Genomic DNA, 23728 nt, shown 5'->3' on the forward strand with positions numbered 1-23728 from the left:
AAGCAGTTCCGCTTTGAATAGGCCTTATCCCTGTACGTGTTGGGAGGTGAGGTAGTCTGCTCGCTTTGGCCCAGGCTGGCCTGAAATCCCAGGATATGCCAATACACCCTTCTCCAAAGTAACGTCTTCATAATCTGTTGCCTCCCTGGTTTGCTACAGCTCTGGCACTTGGCCTTTGAGTGGGAGCCCATCTTGTTGATTTATGTAAGCCTTAAGATTCTGTCTGAGCCCACAGCCGTCGCCCTGCGTGTGTTAAGGACCATAGCCAGTCAGTCCTTTGCTGTATTCCTCTTCTGTTTCCTCCAGGCCTGGTAACTACTAATGTCAATATCTTTTCTTTCAGTCCTCCTCGTCCTCTGACGAATATGAACGACACCGTGGTTAGCCACATGTCCTCTGGAGTGCCCACTCCCACCAAGAGGTAGGTATGTCTTGTACCTTGTAACTGGAGACAGACTTCTGTCCCTGATGCCACTGCCCTCTCAGAAACAAGGCTTGGGCAGAGTGTCCCACTGGGCAGGAAGGCTGGCGCTCTTAACCCCACTTACAGTCAGTCTCTTAATATCTGTTCTTATCCTCCCCTCCTTTTCTGACTCAGCTCTGACAGGTGCACCGTGGAAATGCCCTGTGACAAGCAGCAAGCAGTGTGTTGGTGCGTTAGGCGTGTTTGAGGTCTTTACTAACATTAAGCACAATTTACTAGTCATGAGTTTCAACAATTTTATATTTGATTTTGTAAATATCAAAGATCATTTCTGCATCTGATTACAGTCTATAAATTAAATTAATCTCTTATAAAATAGTCTAAATCATTCTGTGCATGGTTCATAAGCATTTAAGTTGAAAAGCCCAAGTCCTTCAGTCTCAGTTATATAAAGAATTTGCTTTAGGGTCCTTCAAGGAAAAAAACTCTATAAACTCTTTTCTCCTTTTTATTTAATTTTCTCTTGTTCAAAATTCTCATGGGCAGACTTAAAAGAACTGTATTGGATGACATACTTTCTATTTGATTTAAGCTGTCCCATGACCAGAGCAAATACAGAAACTCCCTCACGGGCACAGCCATTAAAGAATTCTTTCAACAGTCATCACTTGAAAAGGAGACAAAAAACACACGGACAGACATCCCAATTCACCCAGCATGAGATCCCATCGTCCCTGAAAAAAACCAGCACCACTTTGTGCCATATGTGTTAAGCACTTTGGATTAATGCAGCTATAGAAATGCGATCTTCCTGGTAAAATTTGATTCAGTTATAATCCCGAAGGCAGACATGGTTGTTCCTATTGGCTAAAACTCCCAGAGCAGCGTTTCTCAAACCTGCAGAAGAATCCCCTGGGGCACTTGTTAAAAATACACATTTCTGGGGCCATGTCAGACTCGATGAATCAGAGTCTCCGAGAAGAGGACCGGGAGAGGCTCTCTGTTTAGCAAGTTCTTCAGGTGATTTTTGTCATCAAACCAATTTGGGGAGTAGCCTTAGCAGGAAGCCGAGGAGCTAGCAGCAGGGCCACCCTAGAAACAGGACTCAAAGGCGAGAAAAGCAGTGACCTGGTGAGACAGCTCTGCCTATGTGGAGACTCAGGACCTGGATGGACCAGGTAAGAGCACTGCCCACTGCCTCCTCAGAGCACTTCCGGGAGACAGCCTCGCGGTGTAAGCAGAGCCATGTAGAAGGTAGTGTGCAGCGCTGTTTTAAGTCGATCTTCCTGCGTTTGGATCCAGCTGTCGCCTGACATGTTTCAGTTCTTTAGTCTGTGGGGTCAGTGATGACATTTGCCTTGTGGGGGTTTATGTGAGGATTTAATAAACTGCTTTTTATTATTTTAGAGGTAATTGGGGTAAGAGGCCCAGTGAAAAAGACAGAGAATAGGTTACAAATGATGGCCTCATTTGTAAGGACCAAGAGCAGCTGGACCAAGGACCAAGAGTTGCCTGTCCTCAACTTATATATGTCCATCACATTTAAACCCTGCCCTCTCCATTGAGGATGTTCTCACTTTAAAATTAGAAGACAGGGCAGGTTGGTAGAAGAATTCAGCTTGGAAATTTAGGTTAACTTTAGTAACATCGCCTGTTAATCAAGGGTTTGCTTCATCTGAATTCTTCTCCTAGTTTACTAGTTTTGTTCCCCGCCATCATCATGGTACATGAGAGCTCCAAGTGTTAGGGAGTGCCAGGATAAATGCAAGAAGTGCGGTGACCCAGGCTGAGTGCGGCTGCAAGAGGTGTCTTTCTGACAGGTTTCCGGTCTTCGGGAAGATTGACAGGAGGGACTGTGGACCCACATTAACCATGGCCACTGTCACAAACAGGCTTAGGCTTGCTATATTACCCCCAAGTCCCGGTTATCAGTGTCAGTCCTAAAATTATGTCTTCCGTTTTATTAGAGCTGGTTCAGGCAGGAGAATATATTCCAGATTAAGACTTTAAAAGTCAGCATTTCAGCTGGCACCTTGGTCTGTGTGAAATTAGTCCTAGAGCAGATATCACAGTGTATCCATGGTAACCAGCGGGCTGTGCAGCTTGGAGAAGCACAGCGCAAGAGAAGCCACTTGGGCACAAGATGCCTTACCCTGACATTGTACCGTTATGATCCTGGGGGATTTTATATATGTCCACAGAACATGGTGAGATGTCCCCTGGATAACAGTAGTTCATACACAGGACATTTTGTGTCTCCGGTAACCAGGGAGTCTAAACGGCAGGTAGCATTTCACTTCCTCAAGACTCAGCTCTTTTTGTTCCTGCTCTGGAGTGGTGTAGTCAGTCCTGTTTCTAATCTGTGAAAGCCAAGAACCCCAGCATGTCTTCCCCAACATGGAGTCTGGTGCGACCAGGGCAGGGATTCCCAGAAGGAGGGTGTAGCTCTCCAGAGATGAGCAGTTTTCTTGTGAAACTCAGCACAAAGATCAGACCAGATCAGGCAAGTAATGTGTACTGCAAATAAAAATAAATTAAATAGGAAATCATTGGGGCTGGAGAGAAGGCTCAGCGGTTAAGAGCAGTGACTGCTTTTACAGAGGTCCTGAGTTCAATTCCCAAAAACTACATGGTGGTTTACAGACATCTATAATGAGATCTGATCCCCTTTTCTGTAGTGCAGACAGAGCACTTGTACATGAAAGAAAGTAAGTAAATAATAAATATTTAAAAAATAGAACATTTTAAGCAATTTGGTTTCTTTTCTTTAATCAATTTACTTTTTTGAGATAAAGTTTCATGTATTCTAGGCTGGCCTTGATCTACCTTTTGAGTGCTTGCACTTCCACATCTGTTGTGTGGTCCTGGAGACCAAAACCAGGGCCTCAAACATCCTGGCAGGCACTCTTTCCAACAGAGCTGTAGCTTCATCTTCTGCCTTTTCTAGTTAGACATTCATATGTGAATGGTTTTGGCTAGAGTTGTCAAAAATAATGCTATATTAGCCAAAAATAAAAGATACAGATGACTTTCTAAATGGAAAAAAAAAATGTTGGCTGTCTTGTGAGGGGCTCAAATTTTATTCCTGGAAGTTTCTACTCAAAGTGTTTGCTCTTTGTAATATCCTCAAATCAGGGAGCTGAAGAGATGGCTTAGTGGTTAAGCATGCTTATTGCGAAATCCTGAGGACTAGAGCTTGGATCTCAGCACAGATCAGGTGGACTGTGCACATCTGTGATTGGACATTGAGGGGTGGAGACAGAAGGCTCGCTGGAGCTTGCTGTCTTCTAGCCTAGCTCAGAAACCCAAGCTCCAGGTTAAGGGGAGAGAGTGATGGAGGAGAACTCCTGGTGCAGTCTCCCAGCCTGTGCTCAAGCCAACACACGCACACACACTTGCTCTTTTTATTTGTTTGTTTTTTTGACACAGGGTTCCTCTGAGTGGCCCTGACTCTCCTGGAACTGCTCAGTAGACCAGGCTGGCCTTGAGCTCACAGACGCCCACTTGCCTCTTCCTCCCGAGTGCTGGGATTAAAGGCGTGCACAACCACCTCCACCCAGCCACACTTGCCCTTCTATACACACAAGACGCATGTATACTTACATGCACACAGGCACACAATAAATAAACTAAAAAAAATAACTCTATGGGTATTTCTATAGCTAAAAAGAAATTTTATCTTTTTGTCTTCAACTAAATAGTTTCTTTTGATTTATTTTCTTTGTATTCATTAGAATGACACATTTTAAAACAGTTTGAAAGACTTTGAAAACTTAAAAAAAGAACAAGTTTGATCTCCCCTTCATTGTCTACTCTCCTCCCTTTTGTGCCCCAGCCTTCCTTTTCTTCAAGGCTCAGAATGCAGATTGAGCTTTGTACAGCTCTTGCCCTGATACCCAGATAGATATGGAAAACAAAATTGGTATTTTATTTCAAATGTCTTTTTAAAGTTTCAGCATTAGTTATTTGTGAATGTTTCTCTGTTTACAGTTCTGTGGAAATTTCATTTAACTATACAGTAACAAAAACTGCCAATATGAAACTTTGTTTTGTACATGTGGTTGGTTAATGTATGAGTTACAGTTTTTATATTTCTTATAGTTCTTATATTTCCAGGGTCTTATTGTTTATTGTTTTTTGTTTTGTTTTGTTTTTGAAACAGGTCTCACACTGTACCTAGGTTAGTCTCACACCTGAACATCTGTCTCTGCCTCCCAGTTGCTAGGAATACAAGCATTACACTACAACACTGAGCAAATCTCAGGCATTCAAACCTAACTTTACTAGTTACAGACCCACAAAGCACGGGCACAGGTAGAGAGGGAGGGCTGCTCTGCACATTGATCACTGGCAGAGGACACTACCTATTATTTACCTCCTTCTCTCATAGGCTGCCAACACTTTCCTATTGTTAGCAGGTAGACATACATATCCCCATTGGAACAGATACTCCCAATATTGCTGGGAGTTCCAGTGCACACGACAGCCAGGGCCCTCCAGGGACTACGCTTTTCTACCCTGTGATTTAAAAGTCCAAAAGGGATCCCTGAGGCCTAGATTGTGTTACTGCCTGCCCTGGACATGTGTGATAGGCCGTGCATCATCAAAACATGCACAGGAGAATTTCTCCCTCTCTCAATAATAAGACCATGTTGTCGAGGAAGGACAAGGTTCTGGGACAGGAAACAATGAAGGTTGCTACCTAGCACATAGCTATGTTCATATGTGAACACATTGCACATGCCCACACACACCTTCTCAGACATGCTTCTGCTCCCAGGATCTTCCTTCCATATGGCAGCTCTCTGTGCGACCATAGATGCTATCACACCTTTCTTTCCTGGGCCCTTTCTGCCTCCTGTGGAAAGTGCCAGGTTAAGGAAATCCAGGTTGAAGCCATTGGTCCACATCAGGTCTTAGTGTCTTTTGTTACTTTTCAATCCTTTGAGCCATGTACCAAATAGTGCACTCCTTTTTCCCTAAATGATGCAGTTAAATACTCACACGGAGATTAAGGTCTGCAAATAGACTGAGCGTGCTTCTGCATGCCCAGGCCCTCCTCCTACACATGCCCATTGTCCTAGCACTCAAGAGGCAAAGGCAGGAGGACTGGAAGTTCAAGGCCAGTTTCAAACAAAATAAAACAACAACAAAAAAACCAAAGATCTGCGAATCTGATGGCTGCATATTAGAAACAGAAGCTGACAGATAACGTGGTATATTAAGTCAAGCTCTTTCTGAAACACCACCAAATACTACAGAGCCAGATATGGTGAAGCAAGTCTTCCATCCTAGTGCTCGCAAGGTAGAGGCAGGCAGATCTCTTCCTAGAGAATTCCAGGCCAGCCAGAGCTATACATTAGAGAGTCCCTGTCTCAAAACAGATAGATCAGAACTTCAAAGAGAACAAAGCTTTAAGAAGAAGCAATAGCAATCAGATTTTAGAAGAAGCCAAGCAAATGAATGAGTGGTTTTGAACGAGCAGACTAGAGACAATGAGAACAGGACCAGAGGTGCAGCTCAGTGGTAGTCCATTTGACCAGCCTGTATGGGGCCCTGGGTTTGACCTCCAGTCTGGGGCAATAGGGAGATTCTTGAAGAATGTTAGTACACCTACCATTTGCTAGGAATCCTGGGTGAGGGCAAGGTATCACTTAGACCTTTCTTACTTCAGCATATACTTTACAGGAGAGAAAAGTTTTTCAATACCAGAAAGCACCACAGTGTGAGATCTTTTCCAGACTGTGGAAAGTTTAAAGGGGGCTGCACTGTGGGTGCACCAAGATGGCTCTCTGATTGGGGACAGCTGACTGAGTCATCCACAGAGTCCAGCAGAACAGTGAAAACCGCAGTCTGCTAGCGTTTTTGATGGAGAACAACAGAGATGCGGGAGAAACTGAGAACGGAGGCAAAATGAGACTGGCTAACCGAGAAGGTAGCCACACATGTGACCTCGGCCCACCGAGTGGCTTCCTATCCGTAAAAAGAGGAAATAGAGTCTGATTAAAAAGCAAAAACTGGTGAAGAGTTCAGGAAACAACTGGCTGGTTGTGTTCTTCATGAGAAGCCCTCCAAGTCAACACAGGAATTATGTTTTTTTTTCTCCAGTCTTCTTTTGAAAGATGGAAAAGCATAGTAATTAAAAATTAACACATTATCGGAAGAAACGCCAGGGCCCTCAGTGTTGGCAGGCACCCAAAGCCGTCCTGGGCCTGGGCCGTCTGCCAGTTTTCAGCCTTTTCTGGGTTGGGATTAGATTCCATTTCCATTTAAGATTTAAGGTGGACTTTTTACCAATTCTAACTCAGACTGGTACAAACAGAAAACTTTGGTGTTTCCTGGCAGATAGTTGCAAACATAGCATTGAAAACTTAGTACCAGGTCCTTTCCTCCTTTTGTTGGACTGAGGGTAACATCACATCTGAACAGGTCATGGCAGCACAGTGGGAAAGGAACTGGGGTGGGATACTGCTCATTGTTAAATTCAAACCAAAAGGGAGGGTGTGGATGATGGGCTCTGGAGATTTTGTGTATTGGGCGGCCAAGGAAGAGGAAAGATAGCGTTCTGGGTTCCTTCCTGGCTTTCATTAAGGTAACTGTGGTCAAACACGGCAGGGGAACTTGGGCAAGAGGCCAGTGAGTTTCTGTGGAGTTAGAGCTGCCTGTGTTTTTAATGCCTAATTCTCCCACCTACCAGCAAAGGACATGCAGATGCTTAGAGGTAGCAAAGACCTGTAGAAGCTACACACACAGTTTTCTTCCTGCCCCACACTCTGTCTCTGCCTTTCTCTAATATACATGTGATCTCTCCCTCCCTCCCCTCCCCACTGTGATTTCTTTTTCATTCATTGGTTGGTTTCATTTTTTGAGATAATCTCATGTGGCCCAAGCTGGCCTCAAACTACATCTGGGAATGATATTGAACTCCTGCTTCCCCCACCCAAGCACTGAGAATACAGTTATGCATCTTCATGCCCAGTTTATGGGGGGCTAGGGTATAAAGACAGCCAGGGCTTCCTAGATATTACATGAGTGCTCTACAAACTGACTACATACCCAGTCCCCGCTCCCCGCCACAGACACACACACACACACACACACACACACACACATTTTACACAGTTTTATATGCCCTGTAGGCTTTGTGCTCACTTTTACCTTGTCTCTTCCTAAGGAGCAGCCTCGGGGGGGTGCTGCTCTTGGGCAGGCGTCTGTGCTATTCCTTGGCTTTGCATACCAAAGGAGGATCCTATAGCAGTGCTGAGCCCCTCTCCGAGCCCCCCCCACACACACACACTCAGGCTTGCAATGCTTAACCAGAGATGTGTTAGCATTTTCTTTTTTGGCAGGGAGGGGGCAGTTTCTGAGATAGGGTTTCTCTGTGTAGCCCTGGCTGTCCTGGAACTTGCTTTGTAGACCAGGCTGACTTCGAACTCAGGGAGATCCACCTGCTTCTGCCTATTGAGTATTAGGATTATTTTCAATAGCAAAGTATCAAAACATCCCAGCTTGCTTTAGCTCTATTAGTAGTGAAGCTTATTCAGAGTGAGTCAGGGCCGTGGCCCCATTTATCTTTTCATGGGACTTGTTTCCCCACCTCGGCCTCAACTTAGTCATTTCTTTGCAATCAGAGGGATTTTTTATTTTGAAACTTGAGTCTGATGGTGTTACCATTGTAAAAAAAAAAAAGCAAGTTTTCTCCAGTTTATTATAATACCATCCCCATGCTAGCCATACTCCCATCCTTCATGCTAACTGTATAGCAGTCACTAATCACATATGGCTATTAAGAACTTAAAATATGGCTAATATGACATAGGAGATGACTTTAATTTCATTTTAATTAATTAGTGGGTAAAAACCTGCTTATGGTTGATTCGTGTGGAAAAGAAAGTAGATATGTTTTTGCTTTTTCTTTTGTTGTGATCTTCAATTACAGCTGTTTCTGTTGTGGTCAGTGTGAGGTGAAGTCAGTGTGAGGCTCTCTGAGATAACAGCACCTCACCGTTCCATCAGTGACAGTGAGTGGTGTCAACAGGACTCTGAGAAGTCATCCTCTGTCACCTAGCTGGTGCAGATGATTTACAGAGGACCTGTCAGGTCATCTGGTCCATGTCTTTCTCCGCGGGTTCTTATTGGACAGCATCATTTTTCCTCTTTAGCTTGTATTGCTAAGGACCCAGAGGCAGTGAATCAAGATATCTTTCTCTAACTCCTTTCGCCTTTCTACATGTTTGGTCCTTTAAGAATAGATCAAGGTTGGGGAGATGGCTTGGTGTGTAGCAGCCCTTGCTGTACAGCATGAGGACCTAAGTTAGAATCCTAGCAGCCACGTTAAAAATCCAGGTGTGGCTGTGTGTAACTCCAGTGTTGTTGGTGACTGGGGTGAATACAGGAGGATCAATTGGGTTACCAGCTTTCAGTAGGAGACTGTCTCAAAGGAATAAGGCAGAAAATAGAGACTAGTAGGGCAAGACACCAGACAGCTTCCTGCAGCCTCCATGTGCATGCACGCACGCACAGCGCAGCTATGTGTACCCACCCACACGCACACATGCACACACGTACACCGCAGCTATGTGTACCCACCCGTCCACACACATGCACACACGCACACCGCAGCTATGTGTACCCACCCATCCACACACATGCACACACACCCCACAGCTCTGTGTACCCACCCATCCACACACATGCACACACACACCGCAGCTCTGTGTACCCACCCATCCACACACATGCACACACGCACACCGCAGCTATGTGTACCCACCCATCCACACACATGCACACACGCACACCGCAGCTATGTGTACCCACCCATCCACACACATGCACACGCACACCGCAGCTATGTGTACCCACCCATCCACACACATGCACACGCACACCGCAGCTATGTGTACCCACCCATCCACACACATGCACACACGCACACCGCAGCTATGTGTACCCACCCATCCACACACATGCACACACGCACACCGCAACTATGTGTACCCACCCACACGCGCACATGCACACACGCACACCGCAACTATGTGTACCCACCCATACGCGCACATGCACACACGCACACCGCAACTATGTGTACCCACCCACACGCGCACATGCACACACGCACACCGCAACTATGTGTACCCACCCACACGCACACATGCACACACGCACAGCGCAGCTATGTGTACCCACCCACACGCACACATGCACACACGCACAGCGCAGCTATGTGTACCCACTCACACACATGCACACACGCACAGCGCAGCTATGTGTACCCACTTACACACATGCACACACGCACACCGCAGCTATGTGTACCCACTCACACACATGCACACACACACACACACACATGTACCACAGGTATGTGTATCCACACACATGCACAGGTACCTTATACACTCTCTCTGCACAAAATAAAAATGAATCTGAAAGAAAGAGAAAAGATAATCCAGGCAGGGACATCAGCTCCCACACCAATGCAGTGACAGGAAAAAAGAAGCTTGATTTGCCCACAGGACTACCTAAAGTGTCATAGACGAGAGGGACATTTTTTGCCTTATAGAACTTGGAGTCCCAGCATCTGGAAATGACTGCTGGCTGCACACTGATGAATGTGCTCATTATACATTTTGCCATAGAGGGATGTCCCTTGTCCAGGGTTGATCTACAGCTACTGGAACTCTATACTACTGCTTTTAGTGTGTGTCCCTATCCTGTCCCCATTTCTAGAGGGCTTTCCTGATGAAGTCATTGGTTATTCTGGATATTTGGTATGGGTTTTTCTGGTTTGTTTTTTTTTTTTTAATTTTGCGCGTGTGAGTGTTTTGCCAACATGTGTGTAAACCACACATGTGCCTAATGCCTGCAGAGGAGACGATGGTGTCAAGCATACCGGAACTGGGGTTACAGGAATGCTGTAAGCCCCTATGTGAGTGCGAGGAACTGGACGCGGGTCCTCTGCAAAAGCAGCAGATGTTCTTAACTGCAGAGTCATCTCCCCCCCCCCCCTGGGTGTTTGTGTTTTAATTAGACTCTCCCTGGATGGCTTCCAGCCCCTTTGACAGGGGCCAGGTTTCTCCTGCTGTAACAAAATGCTAACATTTCTCTGAATTTGAGTGCAAGAAGGAGCCAGAGAATTGTCTTCTGATTTGCTGTTGGAATCAGCTGGTTTCACTGGCTGAGCTTGTTAGGTTGCACTGCTAATAGAGCTGCATGGCGCGCCTTCTTTTCAGTGCCTTGTTTGTCTGACCAGACGGTCTTTTCCCAACCACATCTTAATTCCCAACCACATCATTTTCCTGAGGTCTACTCAGAAATATCTCAAACTCCCTATGTGTGTACCCGAGCTAACCTTCCCTCTCAAACCTGTTCCTCCTGAGCACCTAGTCTCAGTGAATAGTAGCTCCACTAAGCTATTTTCTGCTCTGCTCCAGCAAGCCGTCAGAGTGATGCAGTTGGGAATTAAGATGTAGAATCACTAACGGGAGCAGCAGGATGAGCAAAGCAGAGACCCGAAGAACCCCAGAACACCAGGGACAGGAGAACCACAGGGACTTAGAGCCTGGGGAAGGAAGGGAGGAAGAGACCACATCACTATTTTAACCTTTAGTGAGTTAAAATTTAAATATAATTCAGTTCACCAATTAAGTGTACATATCAGTGGCTGCTTTGCTTTTCATTTCACTCGTTTATTTAATTGTTTATTTAAAGCTGGGCATAGTGGCAAAGGTCTTTAATTCCAGCACTTAGGAGACAGAAACAGACAGATCTCTGTGAGTTTGAGGCCAGCCTGGTCTACAGACTACAGAGTGAATTCCAGGACAATGAAAGCTACATAGTAAGAACCAAACAAAAATTTTATTTGATACGCACTTTTAAAATCTGTATTATGTTTTTAGCCAGGTGTGGAGGCACACACCTTTAACCCCAGCACTCAGGGGGCAGAGGCATGAGTTTTAGGCCAGCCTGATCTATAGGTAGTTTTCCACGTCAGCCAAGAGTATATAAAGAGAGTTTGTATCAAACTCTACCCCCTAAAACAATAACTTGTATTATGTTTTTATGTACTGGGGAAAGAGAGGCATTTGCAGGTCTAAGGACAGCTCGTGGAAGTTGGTTTTCTCCCACTGTCGTGTGGGTCCTGGGGATCAAATTCTAGTATCAGGCTTGGTAGCAAGCGCCTTTACCTGCTGAGCCATCTAACTGGGTTGCGTTTGACTTCTGACTTAGCTTGTTATTATTGCCGTATTTCCTAAATATTGGCTCTCTTACTGTTATTTTGACTTCTGGTTCAACCACAAAGGCCAGTTAGTTCATGTGCCTCTTTGTCCTTTTCTTGCGCATTGGCCTTCATTCATCTTGTAGGGCGTTGTCTAGTATGTGTTACCACATTCCCGTCAAACTTGGACCAAATTGAAAAGCACCTGAGACCTGTGTGGCCATATTTACAACCACAGGCCTGGCAGGAACAATACAGACAGTATGTTGTATCCTGGGCTGACCCTGTTAGGTTTGGAGCCCCTTGCAGTTGGTCCATGGCTGGAGAAGATTCCCTGGACATAGAGCATGCTCATCCCAAAGCTTCTCTTCCCTGGATTGTGTCAACATGGAAGAGTGTGACTGCTATCCTTAGTCCCTCACCCACATCATAGTGTCCTAGGGACTGGGGACTCTGGAACATATTCAGAGTGAAAGTAGGTTTAAACATACTAGTCAAGCCAGTCTAGGCTTCTTTGGTTGCTAATATTGACCCAAATTTGAAACAAAGACTCCTGAGCCCTGCAGAGGTGCTGGCATGATGAGTGAGATGTGTCTGGCCTCAGACTGCTCTTCAGCCACCAAATAAACAGCGAGCTGCACCCTGCAGGTAGCAGCCTGGTTTTGTAAGTAAACCTTTGTTGCCACACAACTGTGTCTGTTTGACTACATGTTGTCTATGGCTGCTTTCCTCCTTGGCGGCAACCAAACAGTTCTAGCAAAAATCCCATGGCCTCCAAAGCCTAAGATACTCACTCTCTGGCCTTTTGAGACAAGCAGGCTCTTTAACTTCATGAATTTGGAACAAGGATGCTGAAGCGATAAAGTGTATTTCTAAAGACAGACTTCTCTTATTAGACTGTGCAGTATCACAGACCAGAAACAGCTCTTTGGAAATCAGTCTGTTGTAGTTCATTACTGAATTCAGCACAGGAGATAATGACCTCCAATTACAGCAGGTTTCGGAGGCCTTCACATCTGTGTTGTTAATAGTATCTTCTGATTATTGCAAGGGGGGAAATCAAAGGTACAAAATTTGACCCCTGTGAAATTATTTAGAATCTCAAATATGGAGATGACTCTTATTACTTCTCTTCAGCACGCCCATGGGCCTGGTAATGGGACAGAGGGGTATGGCTGAGTGTTTGAGCACCTTCAAACCAAGAGTACAATAGACATTTTCAGCAGAGCAGCTGGTCCTTAGTAATTGGGAGGATGGCTTCCACTCAGGCAGACAGTATTAGAGAATAATGGTCCACCAGAGCATTAGAGGTCACTTGATGCTTTTAGCCTTCTTTGGAGGTCAGTCCCCCGAATGTCTAGCACTTTGAATAGAAACCGAAGAGTTGCAAGACTGACCTCATTGTGTTTTAGGTTTGCCATAATGTCACCATCTCACCTAAAAATCTAAAACTCCATCCAATTCACAGTCCACTTTCTGCACGGTATTATCATTACCATTTGCTCATACTGCAAAATTATTACTCATGGCTGCTGAGATGGCTCAGTGAGTCAAGGTGCTTGCAGCCAAGCCTGAGGACTTGAGTTCCATCCTCAGAACCCGCATGGTGAGAGGAGAGAACCAATGTCACTAAGCTGACCCGTGACCTCCACATTCGCCATGGCACCCTTGCCTACACATGTATGTGCATGCACAAAATGAGTGATTCTTTAAAAACGATTACTCTCCACCTCCTCCACTAGAACAGAAGCTGATTCAGTTGCTGTCAGTGATTAATTAGTCTGAAGAAGTAATTATGCCTGCCTAAGTGTGTTTGGCACACTGCTTGTAATCCCAGCATTTGGGACGTGAAGGCAGAATGATCGTGAGTTCAACACCAGCATGGTAGCACACTCCTTTAATCCCAGCACTTGGGAGGCAGAGGCAAGCTGATCTCTGAGTTCAAGGCCAGCCTGGTCTATATAGGGAGTTCTAGGACAGCCACAGTTACACAGAGAAATAAACCCTCTCAGGGGAAAAAAAGAGTTCAACACCAGCTTCAGCCACATACCAAGTTTGAGAACAAAATGAGGTCTATGAGACCACTTCTCAAGACGTGGAGCCATTTAGATGACTCAACACGTGAAGGTTCAGGCCACCAAACCACATGGTGGAAAGAGAGAACCAAGTCATGATGGTTGTCCTCTGGTGGCACACACATGCCAGGGTGCATGTGTGCCCACTCCCCCAAACACATGTACACGTACATCGAATGAGCCACCTTTCTGTTGCTGTGATAGCACTGTGGCCCAGGTGATTGATCATGGAAGAGGTTTGGGCTTATCTTTTCAGAGGGTTAGGAATCCTCCATGGCCAGGAGGCACAGCAGCCAGCAGCAGGCATGGCAGCAGGCACACAAAACTGAGAGCTCCTATCTACAGATGCAGGCTCGGAGCAGAGAGAGCAACCTGAAGTGGTGAGAGGGTTTTGATGGTAAAGTCTGTCCCTGTGACATACTTTCTTCAATTGCACCACCTAAACCTCACCAAACATCGCCACCAACCCAGGGACCAAGCGTTCAAATGCTTGAGACCATGGGGGGGGGGGGGGGGACGGGACACTTTCTCATTGAGTCCATCACATGCTTTAAAAAAGAGAGAGGGGGTGGGCTGGAGAGATGGCTCAGAGGTTAAGAGCATTGCCTGCTCTTCCAAAGGTCCTGAGTTCAATTCCCGGCAACCACATGGTGGCTCACAACCATCTGTAATGGGGTCTGGCCTGCAGACATACACACAAACAGAATATTGTATGCATAACAAATAAATAAGTATTTTTAAAAAATTAGGTGTAGTAACATTGAGATTCTATGAGACATCTCACTATCTCACAGGTACATAGACAGGGGTTCCCTGGTTAAAAGATTGCCTTAGATCTAATTATGATTAAATCTAGGTGCTTAGTCACCTTGGTACAAAGGAAAGGTAACTAAGGAGAAAGGTAACTGGGCAGAACTGGGGAGCAGGGTTCTCCCTTCAGGACATGTTTCGGTCAGCCAAATCAGAAAGAAACAGAAAAGACTGCTGTGTAGTAGTGAGGCAGATCTCCGTGACCTAACACCATATTCCATTATGCATTGTGGTTTTATTGTTTTCTTTATCGTGATTTGTTTGTTTCTTCTACTTTTAAGTTTACTGGTGTTAATCCATGTTCATTTCTCCTTCTGCACTTGTCATGCTTGCTATCTCTGCTTCCACCATTCCCAGGTTACAGTGTAGCCAGGACATGCCCAATCTCTTGGCCGATGAGCATGCGCTGATAGCCTCCTATGTGGCCCGTCTGCAGCACTGCACACGGTTAGTTGGTAGAGCAGCAGCACCGGGAGCGCAGCCAAGGCTGCTTTGAGGGAGGGGGTGAGATCTGGTTCCTGGGGTTGCCAGCAGGAGAAGCTCTGCATGTGTGGTGTGATTGAACAGCTGCCAGCTGTGATTGGCAGAGTTAATTGCCAAAGCATTGGCTTCCATAAGAGAAGGAGCCTGGCCAAGCCTGGCACTCACCTCAGCATGGAGTTAGAAAGTCTCCTCTACAGTAAGGCGCAGTCCCTGCTGGTTACACTGGGGAGTCCCACACACTGTGATGCTTGGAGTTCCAAACTGGAGCATTCTCAGAGGAGACGTGGTTTTATGTCCTCTTCTTCAGCAGTTGTCACTGAGGACAATGTGCCTACGACAGGACTGTTTGGGGGCAGTGAGATGGCCCTTGGAAATGAACATGATAACTAATGCAGGTGGTACAAGGAAAGAACTAGTTCCTAAAAGTGGCCCTCCAGCCTCCACTGCCATGCCGTGGTAAACTGCCAACACACATGCATGCACATACATTACACACTAGACGGATAAAATAAAAACACACATAAATGGAAAGGACTATTTTAACTGTTGCCTTTTATACCATTCCAATTACCAGTATGACTAAGCAACAACTTTATTTAGGAGCATTCGCTCTCCTTAAAGTCTTGGGGGAACAATCAGGTCCTACAGACTCCCAGGTGGGTTTGATGGACTTCTCCTGTCGGGGGAGAAAGGAGCTGATAATTGCATACTCTGTCAGAGAATCTCCCTGTGCACCAGATGGTGTCTGTGTTCTTGTCCCAGTCTCTTGATCTCTGAGAACGAAGTGTTTATCTCAGGCAGGGTAAGTAACGTTCTGTCGGCAAAGGCAGTTGCCCGGGGTGCTTGAAAGCATCTGTGGCAGTAGCAGTATACAGTAGCAGAATACTGCAGAGACCACACTATCTGATAGTTCAGCCCATGAGTTTAGGGCAGATATAGCTAGCATCCTCAAGTCCCTGAGCAAGGATTGATGACCATTGGTTCAGAAAGAGCAAGAGGATGGATGAGTACTGCATCCTTTCTGATCCACAGTCTAAGGAAATGAGTCCCATGCTGCTTTGAAGGAATCATAAAGTTCTTGGCTGATTCCGAAACTGTAAGTTAATTGGAACAAATAAACCAATAATTGTTTTGTTTTATTTTGTGGCACTAAGGATTGACGTGGGGGCTTCACACATGGTAGGCAAGTACGTGACCATTGAGCAATATCCCTAGGTCTCTTTTTACCTTTTATTTGGGAACAAATTACCTAGGCTGTCCTTGAACTCATTTTGGGGTCCAGGCACAACTTATATAATTCTTTTGCCTTAACAGCTCACATTGCTCTGGTCAAGTCATCATCCATCCCTGTTTCCCTAAAGCTTCTTAGTCGGCATGGTGGTTCATGCCTGTAATCCCAGCACTCAGGAGGCAGAGGCAAGGAGGATTACATTGAATTCAAGGACAGCCTGGGCTACAGAATCAGAGCCTGACTCAAAAAAAAAAAAAAAAAAAGAAAGAAAGAAGGAAGAAGAAGAAGAAGAAGACGACGATGATGATGATGATGATGATATACTCATAGAGCTGATTTTCTTTTATCTGGTACCATATTATCTGGTACCTCATCTACGAGGGTTCTTACATTGTTAGAGTAATGGATGAGGCAGGACACAGTAGTACACACTTGTAATTCCTGTTCTGGGGAGACTCAGGCAGGAGAATTGGGAGCTAAGTGTGGGCAATACAGAAATAACTCACCACCGTCCTAAAAAGATGAGAGGAGAGAGGTGGAAGAGGAAGATGGACCGGCTTACTTCAGACTGGCCCCATGTGTGAAATGAACATTGTACAACAGGACAAAGGGTGTTAAAAGGGAATTTCTCATACCACAGACTCTTTCCAACTAGACAGTTTTCTTGGCCAACCCTGGCTGGGATTCTTTTTCCTTCAGCCAGTGTTAAGTATTTTCTCAGCCCTCTGTTTTTTATGATCACATAGTTTTCTTAAGTCTCATTTTAGTTCAAGACCTGGCTCTATAAAGTTACTTTCCCCAAACATTTGGTTAGTAATCCCTATCTCGGATTTTTGCAGGGTGTCTTTCCTTAACCCTTCATTTAGAAAGAAATTGCCCCTTTGCCGATGTGGATACATGGGGATGGTATGTGCAGCCCCATTATTTTCCTGAATCCTTTTGTCTGGGAAGATTTAGCATCTGTGACACAGACGTCTACTAATAATTATCATTCTTAGCTATAAGCCTTTCTCCTTGAAGAACAGAACAAGAATCAGAGATGTCTAATAGACACCTGTTGGATTTTATCTCCTTGGCAGTGTCCTGGACAGTCCTAGCCGGCTGGATGAGGAGCATCGGCTTATAGCACGTTATGCTGCCCGACTGGCTGCAGAGGCAGGCAACATGGTGAGTGAGTGGAGGCTCCCAGGAGAGTACCAGAGTGCAGCATTGTTTGATTACATTGAATATACGTATTCCTTAGGAGAATAGTCATTTTGACACTCACAAAAGGGGGATGCTGGGGAATAGAAGGAGATGTGTAGGAAGAGAATGAAGGAGGCTTTAATTTTATCTTTAATGTTCTTTTTGAAATACAGATCAAGAAGAAAAAAATAAAACAGAATTTAGTTATTCTAAAATATCAATACATTTAGTATAAACTCCTAACAATACTGATAAAGGGAAAAGGAAAAGCAATACAAATTACCAATGCCAGGAATGAGAGAAGGGACATCACTACAGATCTTACAGAAATTGAAAGTATGAGAGGAAATAGTATCTTCAATAAAGTTAATAGCCCAGCCAGATGTGGTAGTGAATGCCTTTAATCCCAGCACTTAGGAAGCAGTGGTGAGTAAATCTCTGTGAGTTTGAAGCCAGCCTGGACTACAAACTAAATTGTAGGCCAGCCAGGGCTGCACAGTATAACCCTGTCTCAAAAACCTACCAAAAAAGAGGTTAATGCAGGTGCAATGTGCATATTTCTTAAAAGACACACAAGAAAATGACATGAAAATTAGCAAAAAAAATCTGTTAAATGTTTGTTAAATTGAATTTATAATTAATTTCCCACAAAGAAAACTCTATGCCCTGATGGCTTTACTGTTGAATATATTGTGCTTAAAGGATGGGGGGGGGGATGTGCAAAGGTTAATACTCCATGATCAGTTTAGTTTGTCCAAGGAATGCAAAGTTATATATTATATTAAAATAAATCAATATAATTCACATGAGGAAATTTGTAAGATCATTTTAGTAGATGCAGAAAAGCCATCTGACATAAGACAAACTTCCTCCCCTGAGCAATGCTTACACAAAAAACTCCTGCTAGTGCCAACATTTAAAGACTAAATTCCAGAACATTCCTTCCTATATGTCCTGCAGGTCTAATTTTGCTGTCTATTTACAGTTAGTTACATTACAAAACCTAGCCAGTGCAACACGAAGCATAAATTCTGAAAAGAAGATAAATGGTCTTTGACAGTAACATGACCAACTCCAGAGAGTGCCAGGGAGCCTGTGCACACACTTTGCAGTGGAGCTACAAGACAAAGAGTGTCTGAAGAGCACGGGGCGTCCATGGCTCAGTGCCTGAGTGCTTGCCCTGGATTCAGTCTCCAGCACCACCAACAATAACTTTAATAATAATGAAGGGGACTGAAGACTGAAAGGTACAGAACCTTGCTAAAAGAAATTACAGACAGCCTATGTAAATGTAGAGGTGTGTCATGTTGTTGCCTAAAAGATTTGGTGTTGACATAAGTAGATATCTTCAAACTGACTTACAGAGTCAATATCAATCAGAGGCCTAACAAGATTTGGGTTGGATTAGGTTGGAATTGGGGTTTAGGAATCTAAATAACCCTAACTGGCCCCTACGAGGCATATGCTACTATGTCATACTCAACAGCCTTCTGTGTGTTGTTAAATCGGCAAACTCATTTCAAAATATGGTTAGAAAACTAAAGGACCTGTCTTAGTTTGGGTTTCTATTGCTGTGAAGAGACACAATGACCACAGCAGCTTTTACAAAGGAAAACATTTAATTGGGGTTGGCTTACTGTCTCAGAGGTTTAGTCCATTATCGTTATGGGAAGACAGGGCAGCGTACAGGCAGACATGGTGCTGGAGAAGGAACTGAGAGTTCTACATCTTGATCAGCAGTCAGTAGAAGGAGAGCGCCACACTGGTCATGGCTTGAGCTTAAACGACACCGCAAAGCCCACCTCCACAGTGACACACTTCCTCCAACAAGGCCACACCTCCTAATAGTGCCACTCCCTATGAGCCAAACATTCAGACACACGAGTCTGTGGGGGCCCATTCCTGTTCAAACCACCAGAAGACCTAACGTAACTATGGCCGTCTTGAAAAAGAACAGAGTTGCAAATGTCACCCTAGGTGAAACCAAAGCCTACTGTAAAATTCTATAATTAAGAAAATGAGGTTTAGCCATGCATGGTGGCACACTTCTTTCTAGCACTTGGGAGGCAGAGGTAGGTGGATCTCTGAGTCTTAGGGGCTACCTTCATCTACAGAATGAGTTTTCTGTCTCAAAAAAACAAACAAGGGCTGGAGAGATGGCTCAGTGGTTAAGAGCACTGACTGCTCTTCCAGAGGTCCTGAGTTCAATTCCCAGCAACCACATGGTAGCTCACAGTCATCTGTAATGAGACCTGGCACCCCCTTCTGGCCTGTGGGCACACATGGAAGGAATGCAGTACACATAATAAATAAATCTTGAAAAGAATGTTCTGGCTATAAATTTTTTATAAAAAACAAACAAACAAAATAACAGTAATCAGTTGTAATGAATAAGCCAAAGTAAACTCAACTCCTGTCTGCTACACCTGAGAGGGACAAAAAAAAATAATCCAAGAACAATTTTGTGTTTTCGAAGAAACTGAGGTCATAAGACTCTTGTTTCCTTGGAGTTTTCTCACAAGCACTCAGACTTCTCTCTGCACGACTCTGTTCTGTGTGCCTGTGTACCATGTGTGGGAGATGGCCAGAAGAAGGCATCAGAACCTCTGGAACTAGAACTACAGGTGGTTGTTAACCATCATGTAGATGTTGGGAACTAAACCTGGGTCTTCATGGAGAGCAGTCAGTGCTATTAACTGCTGAGGCATCTCTCTAGCCCCCCAATTTCTCTTATTGGGAGTGGTGCTGAGATACCTCAGCAGTTAAGAGCATTTGCTGCTGCTCTTGCAGAGGACTGGAGTTGAGGTCCCAGCACCCACATCAGGCAGCTCACAACAGCCTGTAACTCCAGCTCCAGGGATTCAATGTCCATTTCTGGCCTCTGTAGATGCCTGCACTCATGTGTGCAGAAATTCATACACAGAAACACATACATATACAAAATCAAAAATAAAATAATTTTTAACTCAAAAATCAGTCAGTGTGTTAGGGAAATATCAGGCAAAAGTGAAAATAAAATTTCTGAGCTAGAAAATATGTGTAAGAAAAATTTCCAAAACTTGAAACAGTGACTTGTGGTGTAAGTCCTGTTGCAGTTCAAGGTCAGCTTGAGCTATATAGAGAGAATTCCAGGCCATCCTGGGATATTGTAGCTCATCCAAAGTTCCTAAACATGAGACTCTGAAGTCCACATTCATCTTCACCTGCACTGGAAATTTGAAGCTAATCTGGGTTACAGGAGACCCCCAGCTCAAAAGAGGAGAAAAAAGAAAAATTTCCAGCCGGGCGGTGGTGGCACACGCCTTTAATCCCAGCACTCGGGAGGCAGAGGCAGGTGGATCTCTGTGAGTTCGAGGCCAGCCTGGTCTACAGGAGCTAGTTCCAGGACAGGCTCCAAAACTACAGCAAAACCCTGTCTTGAAAAACCAAAAAAGAAAAATTTCCAAAACACAGAGTTGGAAAATCTGAACTATTATATTCAGAGATGTGATAGAGAGAGAACCCAACAGTCATCGAATTGGAATCTAAACACTTTAGAATTAGGATTAGAACCAATGGTTAAAAATTTCCAGAATTTATATAAGACAAGACTCCCCAGGAAGTTCTCAGGAATGGGAAGCACGGAAGGGGGGGTGTGGTGGTGGGGGCGGTGCTCTGCCCCTTGATTTAGAGGGCTCTCCTGATATGCACAGTTACTGGCTTCAGTCTCCAGGACCTTAAGAGAGAGAGAGAAAAAACATGTTGTTTACAAAGGATTGGTAATTTCTCCACAGCAACAATGTGATAAATTTTCCTAAATGGTGGGGAAACGCTTTTATTCAAAGATAAAATGTTTGAGTACATCGTCTGTTGCTGATGTTTTTGACAAAACTTAAGAATATTCCTTAGAGGGAAAAACAATTGAGTGTCATTACTGCACTGAAAATAACTAGTTTAAAATGTTAAAAGGAGAAAGGAGAAACACACTCCTAGGGGCTTGGAAAGGTCACAGTATGCTGCACACAAGAGTAGTGCTAATGACTCACACTTGCTGACTGTGCAAGAGGTGGTGGTCGTTATCCTAAGTGCTTTGCATATCTTAGCTAATTGATTATTCAAAATAGTCCTGTTTCCTGTGGCCTAAGAGATGAACACCCAGCGTTGTAGTCTGTAAGTGGCTAAACTGGGGGTGGGGGGAAATGCCGTTTTTATCTCTCAAACACTGATAATTTAACTATTGAAAGTTAGGGTTCTAGAATGAGTTAAAAGGAAAGATGAAGTGGAGCCCAAACCACGAACTCTCAGACACTACCAGGTAAAAAGAAACAGGCATTCCCAGCATTATTTAAGCCTTTGTAAAGGCACGAGGGTGGAAGTGGCGGAGCTCGGAGACTGGTGCTGGAGAGAAGCGAGATTTGACCAGTGTGTGCCCAGGGAGATGGACTTGTCTGCCAGAGCTGCTAATGAAGATTCTTGGTGTGGCTCTTCTCCCCAAAATAATCCGTTTGTTTTGTTTTGTTTTGTTTTGTTGAGAATCTTAACATCAGGTCACATATCTGACTCCAATATTGCAACTCTAAAGGTTGGGGGGATGGAACACTGCAGAACAATGTGGAAGAGGTGGGCAAAGCTTACACAAGCCCTGGGGCACAACTGGTCATGTAATTTTAAAAATTAAGATTCATGGGGCAGTGAGTCAAGATGGGTTGCGTTGTGGCTGAATTCTAACGTGTGCTTCATGCTTTTAGATAGCCCTGTTGACCTCACACAGCGCTTTAAAGTACGGTTAAATAAGAGGCAAAGCCTTTTCACCCTGAGGCCCCGATCTCCTTCACCAGGAACCCAGATAAGGATGCCTACACGGCTGGTTTCCAGTGTTGAATTGTCGGGAAAGCTATCACAGCTGGGAGGAGCTGGAGGTCAAGTGCTCAAAGGGTCCCTTTCATCTTAGTTTATTTCGCCAAGTGTGGTTATCTGCTAAACATCAGGACTCTCAAGGATTCTTCTTTACCAGATTTCTGCCTGACACAAAACCCCTAATCCTCTAATCTCACCCTGATACAAGTACTTTGCATAAAGTGGGTGTAATGCTCTGAAGAGTTTGTTTATGGCCTGGCAGATAGGCTTCCTATTGATTTTGCTCAAAGACCTTCTTCCACAGAGAGAGGCAGGTCAATCACTGGTGAAGGCGGCACACACCCTGTGCAGCGCCGCCCCCCAGCAGCCACTGGGCAGAGAGGCCGGTCAATCACTGGTGAAGGCGACACACACCCTGTGCAGCGCCGCCCCCCAGCAACCACTGGGCAGCTTCAGCCTGGGTGCCTAACAGACCATGCAGCACCTCAGGCTGTCACCTGAAGAAGGGCACTATGGGTGTCTCAGATGTGCCATGATAACTCATTTGTTTTCCTAGAATGCCTAAGACTCTTAAAAAAAAAAAAAAAAAAAAAAAGGAAGCGGAAGAGCCTGTAACAGCCACAGCAGAGTCTTCATTCTCTTACCCAGCCCTGGGTGCCATCTGAGCGTTTACTTTGAGGGTTGTCTCACGAAAAAAGAAATCATAAAGCCCATTACAGAAGAGGTGAAAGGGCCGGGAACGCATCACCCATTGTCATTCTATCTGACTTATAAACATTTCTGAGAGGCTTTCCTCTCATTGTCATGGTTGCTCGAGGTACACACTGTCTCAGGAGCATCCTTGCGCCTTATCAACAGTATCTAAGCTGGATTTTGTGTACGCGTAATGACTTCAACCCCCACTAACATAGTCATTGCAAAACCTGGCCGCATAATGTGAAGCACTTTAAAATGTGTAGGCTTTGTCTCTGACCGACTGAATGAGAACCTCTGGGTTTAGGGCCCATCTGTCTTTACTGAAGAAAAAAAAAGAAAGAAAGAAAGAAAGAAAGAAAGAAAGGAAGGAAGAAAATTTGCTGTCTTCTGATTTACAGCCAGCCTGGGAAACATGGTCTTAAACAGCATTATTGGATTCTGGGGAGAGGTTAATAACCCATAACCCTCCAGTTATCCTCTAGGAGGTAGGATTGTGGGCAGACTGCCCAGGGTGCACTGTAGTGGCTTTCAGGGACCTCTCGTTGGACTCATCCTGTCAGCTTCATAAAGGTCAAAGCCACTGGCCTCTTTTTTTGTTTGTTTGTTTTTGTTTTTTTTTTTTTTGGCCTCTTTTTTTAGGAGAGTGCAGAAATGCATGCTAGGCTACATCTGGCTGACTGCCTACTTGCCTTGGACAGGTAGCATTTGCCTAGTTCAATCAAAGGGATCTTGTTTCTTATCCTGTATCTGGCAGATGTGTCTCC

The 23728-nt window shown here is 44.7% G+C and overlaps 1 protein-coding gene across 9 annotated transcripts in view; it reads left to right on the plus strand.

Moving 5' to 3' along the window:
- Positions 1-23728, plus strand: part of LOC121439585 (dystrobrevin beta) — a 215352-nt gene that overhangs the window by 149225 nt on the left and 42399 nt on the right. For 7 of the 9 annotated variants that reach the window (XM_041640106.1, XM_041640102.1, XM_041640101.1 and 4 more), the window contains 3 exons: positions 344-421; positions 14891-14980; positions 17327-17414. In XM_041640106.1, the coding sequence (XP_041496040.1) occupies positions 344-421; positions 14891-14980; positions 17327-17414 (256 nt within the window). The remainder of the gene's footprint in view (positions 1-343; positions 422-14890; positions 14981-17326; positions 17415-23728) is intronic. The other 2 variants (XM_041640110.1, XM_041640107.1) reach the window with 1 other exon arrangement.

The sequence above is a fragment of the Microtus oregoni genome, unplaced genomic scaffold (genome assembly GCF_018167655.1).
Source record: "Microtus oregoni isolate MIOR12 unplaced genomic scaffold, Mior012 000062F_ref0000492, whole genome shotgun sequence".
NCBI classification, from domain to species: domain Eukaryota; kingdom Metazoa; phylum Chordata; class Mammalia; order Rodentia; family Cricetidae; genus Microtus; species Microtus oregoni.